We start from the raw sequence: 6,255 nt of genomic DNA, 5'->3' as shown, positions 1-6,255 counted from the left end.
GGGGTGCAGGGGCGCGCCCCCCTCCCCCCGGCTGTCCTGCTGTCCCGCCTCCCGGTGACGCCCGCCCCCGCCCGCAGATTTCACAGACAAGCCCCTGGAGAAGCCCCTGAAGCTGGTGCTGAAGGTGGGCGGCAGCGAGGTGACCGAGCTCTCGGGGTCCGGCCACGACTCCAGTTACTACGATGACAGGTCGGACCTGGAGCGGGAGCGGCACAAGGAGAAGAAGAAGAAGAAGAAGAAGAAGGCGGAGAAGGAGAAGCACCTAGATGAGGAGGAGAGGCGGAAGCGGAAGGTGAGGCAGCGCCTGCCCTCGGGAGGGCCCCTGCCTTAGTGGGGTGCACGTCACTTGGGGTGTCCTGGTTGGTATTGGGGTGCACGCCACTCAGGGCCCGGCTGGCCCCTGCTCTGCCTCTGGAGGAAGGCACTCCAGAACGGGCTGCCGTGGGCAAGAAGCCCAGGTCCTCCAGGCGCAGATCTGGACAGGGTCCCTTGGAGAGAGTGCTGCCCAGCCGTCATCCCTGGGGCAAAACCCGCCTGCCCCATCCTGACCGAGTGGGACCTGCTGCAGGAAGAGAAGAAACGCAAACGGGAGAAGGAGCACTGTGACACCGAGGGGGAGGCCGAGGACTTCGACCCTGGGAAGAAGGTGGAGGTGGAGCCGCCCCCGGATCGGCCAGTGCGTGCCTGCCGGACACAGCCAGGCAAGGGTCCCCTTTCAGACTTCCAGGGTATAGAGCTGGCCTGGTGAAGTTGGGCCCAGCCTCACCTCCTGCTCTGGGGAGGAGTGTGGGAAGGAGAAGAACTGCTGTTTCCTCTGGGCCTCGTCTCAGGTGTCACCTGGACCCCGGCTCCTGCTGTCATTGAGTGTCCAGAGCAGGGCTTGGCCTGTTGCTGTTGCGGACTTAAACATGTTCTAGTTCACAAGCAGGGAATGGCCCAGGTGCTTAGAGCCAGAGAAGAGACAGACAGGCTGTACCAGAGGACAGCTGGGCTTCGTGCAGCTCAGAAAGCCAAGGTGGTTTTCCTTCTGGGCTTTATAGAAAAGTTTTGCCAACCTGGGTCTAAAAATGTGTTTTTCCTACAGTTAATCCCACACAGAGTCAGAAGAATCCAGGTCAGACTCACAAAAGGTGCAGGTAGCCTCAGGATGTAGGCGAAGGCCCGGGGTAGGCCCCGTTAGGTGACCGTAGGCCAGGAGCAGAGGCAGTTAGAGACCCTCAGCCTTCGTGAGAGTTCTGCAGTGCACGCTGCCCACCAGGCAAGGCCCTGTGCTGGGATTTCCAGCCAGCCAAGCCCTGCCCTGCGCAGCCCCTGCCCCAGCCTCAGGCACTTCCCACATGGTGGCCAGGGCGTTTGTATGCGGACCGAGAGTGTGTCTTCCTGGTGGTCCCCAACATCCGGTGGTTCCCAGGTAACAGAAATAGGCAACCAGGCATCAGGAGGGAAGGGGCTCGTGCTGGGATCAGGCTTCAAGGTGTCAGAGGCAGGGCAAGTCTGTGGGTGTCCCCGAAGGGAGGTTCTGGGATGTGTGTGGCCCCTGGGTCTACATGTGTGCTCTTGGTCCCTGGGAGGAAGGAGGAGCGTGGGCAGAGGTGCCGTTTCCTGGCATGGCCCTGGACAGATAGCACCCAGGTCGCTGCTGGCCATGCTGCCGTGGTGAGTGTCACAGCAGTGCTTAGACGGGTGCGTCCGTAGTGTCATCTGCTACATTGCCTGCTGGAGGTCCCTCCTGCGGTGCACTTGCAGAGCTGAGGCCGAGAAGAAGCTTTCTCGGGTGTACCCTGGCCACTCAGGCCTGGAGCTGTCGTTGGCAACTACAGTCCGCACTAGGACGGCAGGTACATGGTGCTGTCCCCGGTTTGCCGATGAAGCCTTCCGGTTAGTGACTGCAGGGCCCGCCTGTGTGTCCAGAGCTGTTTCTATTTCCTTGTCTGGAGTGCTCCAGGCCCGGCAGGGGTCTGAGTGCAGAAAGGTTATTGAGTGGTAGCTCTGTACTGTTGGCTGAGGGGTCCCAGGCCCTGGGAGAGGTTTTGAGGGTGGTGGTGGGTGCCCCTCCCACCGTCCTGAGTTTTGTGGGGACCAGGGCTGAATCTGAGCCATCTGTGACTCCTCAGCATGCCCTTAAGTGTAAAACGCCTCGGAACACCACACAGATAACCGCTGTGAAGCTCGCGCTTTCTGCTCAGTCTTACCTCCCTTCTCCAATCACAGCCGAGAACGAGAGCACGCCTATCCAGCAGCTGCTGGAACACTTCCTCCGACAGCTGCAGAGGTGAGCCTTGTGTGCCGAGAGCCACTGTTTGGGGGTCTCGTAACCCCTACCTCCCCGCCCCGCCATGGTTACCTTCACCCGGGGACTCCAGTCCTGCGGGGTGGCAGGCGCCAGGCCTCGAGCCGGGGAGGGCACACAGGCCCTTAGCACTCGGTCCTCCCTAAGGTCGTGGTGGCATCAGGGGCCGCGTTGGACAGCTTGGGTGCGCGTGATAAGGCTGGAGCTGGGCGGTGGGGAAGAGAAATGAAGATTTTCTACTGAAAATTCAGCCTCCAGCCCCCAAACTCGAGTGGTAGGGAGCCCCTCTAGCCTTCTCTCTGTCCTGTATCTGTCTCTCTCTGCCTCTGTCTCTGTCTTCTCATTTTTTGGTAATTTTCCCTTTTAAAACTTTTTTAAGGTATTTTCCTGGCTTTCAGCCCCTCCTTTATCTCACTAATAATCCCCTTTCCCCTGCCCATCCGAGAGAGGCAAGGAGCAGGCCTTCAGAAGAAGACTCCTCCATGGCTCCTGAGAACTAGTGATTTCGCACGACATGCAGTTTTTTTTGTTGTGTGTGTGTGTGTGTGTGTGTGTGTTTGAAGAGGATTTTGCTATAGGGCGCGTGCACTTGCCAGAAAGAGAGAGACAGAGAGATAGAAAGCGAGAAATCACCCCCCAGGGGGATGGCCACGCCGCAATCCCTTCTCCTCCATTCTCTTCTTGGGATCTTGGGCACGCACGTGCCCGGCGTATTTAAGCCACCTGGTCCGGACTCAAACAGCAGTTGACTACGTGGGAGTTCAGCAACACAGCCATTACACTAACTGCTGGTCCCTGGCATGCAGTTTTTAATTTTTCTCTTTTTTTAAAAAAAAATAAATTTTTGGTTGTTTTACATTTTTTCCCCTTCTTTTTCTCTCTTTCTTTGGGGCTTTATTCCCCCCCCCTTTCCTTTTATCTCATCATTCTACTCCTCAGTCTCCATCCTCTCCGTTTCTAGATGGACCTAAGGGAACCAGCCAAACATCCAAACACTGTCAGGGTTAATGTATTCCTTAATATCCCTGAATCTGCTGCACGAAGGGTAAAAACAGAACAGCAAAGAGATTCCCGATCACCACCTTCTGCACACTCCTGATCGCTCACATTGAACTTCAAGAAACACACCATCCATGGGACCAGCAGTTAGAGTAATGGCTATGTCGCTGGACTCCCACGTAGTTGACCGTGGTTTGCGTCCCGGGCCCGGTGGCTTAAAACTCATGCCAGGCACGTGTGCTTGCATTCCCAAGATCCGGAGGGGAAAATGGAGGAGAAGGGATTGCGGCGTGACCATCCCCCCTGGGGGGTGATTTCTCGCTTTCTGTCTGTCTCCGTCTGTCTGGCGAGCGCACGCGCCCTATAGCAACAACCTCTCCAAAAAAAATAAAAAAGAAACACACCATCCATCAGATGACTAGAAATCACCACAGGGCCACAAGAAATATGAGAAAGCAAGAAAATACCTCTCCTCCAAGGGAAAAGAATAACTCCTCTTTATCCACAGACAGTCCAATGGAAATCATGGAAATATCTGATAAAGAATTTTAAATATTCATAATGGAGAAGCTAACAGAGATGGAAGAGAAGAGAGACAATGAGCTGCGGAAGAGGCAGGAGAAAGGAGCTGACGAGTTCCAGGAGGTGAGGAAATTCTTGCAAGATCTAAAAGAGGAATTACACACTTTAACAAAGAATCAAGTGGACCTGTTAGAGATGAAGGCTATAATTCAGGAAGTCAAAATCTCCCTGGAAAGTATTAAAAGCAGACTAGATCGTACAGAAAATAGAATCTCAGACTTAGAAGAGAAAATTGCTGGCCTAGAAAAATCCACTACGAAGACTGAGAAAATTGCCCCAAAATTTGAGAATAATACACGAGAAATACTAGATACCATCAAACGTCCAAACATCCGGATAATAGGCATCCCAGAAGGCGAAGAGACCCATAAGGGCATTGATAATCTATTCCATGAAATCCTGCAAGAAAACTTTCTGAACCTAGAGAGGCACTCAAAGATCCAGTCCCAAGAAATACAGAGGACCCCAAATAGAATCAACCCAAGAAGATCTTCTCCAAAGCACATTATAGCCAGACTGACCAAAACCCCAGACAAAGACAAGATACTAAGATTGGCAAGAGAAAAATGGCAAGTTAACTACAAAGGGTATCCCATCAGGCTAACAGCAGACCTCTCATCGGAAACAGTGCGAACAAGGATAGAATGGGAAAATATATTCAAAGTGTTAAAGGAAAAGCAATTTGGATCAAGAATAACTACCTGGCAAGATTATCCTTCATATGGGAAGAAAAGACAAAACATTCTCAGATAAAACCTGAAAGAATTTACTAGCACCAGACCAGATCTCCAAGAAGTTCTCAAAGGAGTGCTATACCAGGAATATTAAATACAGTCACAAAAAAATAAGGGTTCAAAAATGAAGAAAATGGGGACCAGCAGTTAGTGTAATGGCTATATCGCTAGACTCTCACATAGTCAACCGCGGTTCGCGTCCTGGACCCGGTGGCTTAAGTCTCAGGCCAGGCACGTGTGCGTGCATGCCCAAGATCCCGAGAGAATGGAGAAGAGATTGCGGCGTGGCCATCCACCAGGGGGGTGATTTCTTGTTTTCTCTCTCCGTGTCTTTCTGGCGAGCGCACATGCCCTATAACAAAAAAACTTTAAAAAAAAAAAAAAGGAAAAAATATATATATTCACACATATATATGAAACTAGAAATGGAAAATTACTGATGTTAACATGTGTGATTAAGCCACTACGCGGTATATTCTGGATGGGAAATCACATTTTGTGTACTGTGATGATGCTTAGAGAATGAATAAATTAATTTTAAAAAGTTTCAGAAAAAAGAAAAGCTCACGGAAATATGTGTAATGGGAAAACTGTGTAGGAATTCCAAAGTTTTTGTACCAAAATAAATTCATACTTTAATTTTAAAAAAAGGGGGGGGGGCTGGAGCTGGGACGGTGGCGGGAGGTGGCCTGACTGTCCAGGCTGCCTGTCACTCTGAAAAGGCAAGGCACTCATTTTGTAACTTTGGTTTTTAACGAACTTCAAAGTTGGTCAACCGTACCAGACTTTTAGAGAAATTCTGTATTAGAAACGTGAGTTCTAGTGTTTCCCAGTCAAAGCGCGATGTCTTTGCTTTCAGAAAAGATCCTCATGGGTTCTTTGCTTTTCCCGTCACGGATGCGATCGCTCCTGGGTACTCCATGATAATAAAACACCCGATGGACTTCGGCACCATGAGGGACCGGATCGCAGCCAGCGAGTACAAGTCAGTGACAGAATTTAAGGTGCGTCGGTCTCACACACACTCTGCTCGCTCGTAAAGTGCGTGTCCAGGGAACCCCTCAGCTCCCCGACAGGGTGCCCGGTGACCGCACACAGGTGTGTCTGAGTGTGGGGGTGTTTCATAAACAGCGTCAGAAAGTGGGTTGAGTGGGGACATTCTGTGTGGGGTAGAACCCAGACCGTGTGTTGTATGTTATTAGAAATGCACTTCTTTTCTTTTTCTCTGTCTGCCTTTCTTTCCTTGTTTTTGGTGTGTGTGAGAGGTTTTTGTTGTCAGTCATGTGCACTCACCTGAGCGACACAGAAAGACACGAATCGCCCTGGGGTATGGCCACCCATCAGTCTGCCGTCCTCTCCTCCGCAGTCCTCTCAGGCTCTTGGGCACACACACGCCCAGTATGAGTTCAAGCCGTCAGGTCTGGAACTTGAACTGCGGTCAGCCATGTGGGAATCCAATCCTGCTGACCCCCCTTTCTTTTATTTTAAAATTAATTTACTGAGATCAGCAGGTGGCATAATGGTTATATCGCTGGACTCCCACATAGTCAACTGTGTTTCAAGTCCCAGACCCAGAGGATTAAAACTCACAGCAGACACGTGTGCGTGCATGCCCAAAACCCCGAGAGGAGAATGGAGGAGAAGGGGTTG

General features: G+C 51.6%; 1 protein-coding gene across 1 annotated transcript in view; it reads left to right on the top strand.

Moving 5' to 3' along the window:
- Positions 1-61: 61 nt before the first annotated feature.
- The window catches only part of BRD9 (bromodomain containing 9), a gene marked incomplete at its 5' end in the record, with an annotated part of 33,093 nt that continues 26,899 nt past the window's right edge, over positions 62-6,255 (top strand). Inside the window, 4 exons of the mRNA XM_027770316.1 lie at positions 62-292; positions 569-701; positions 2,212-2,272; positions 5,465-5,609. Of these exons, the coding sequence (XP_027626117.1) occupies positions 62-292; positions 569-701; positions 2,212-2,272; positions 5,465-5,609 (570 nt within the window). The remainder of the gene's footprint in view (positions 293-568; positions 702-2,211; positions 2,273-5,464; positions 5,610-6,255) is intronic.

Source organism: Tupaia chinensis, unplaced genomic scaffold, assembly GCF_000334495.1.
Source record: "Tupaia chinensis unplaced genomic scaffold, TupChi_1.0 Scaffold000020_1, whole genome shotgun sequence".
Classification (NCBI taxonomy): Eukaryota; Metazoa; Chordata; class Mammalia; order Scandentia; family Tupaiidae; genus Tupaia; species Tupaia belangeri.
Note: the sequence above shows the minus strand (reverse complement) of the source record. Positions and strands in the feature narration are given on the sequence as shown.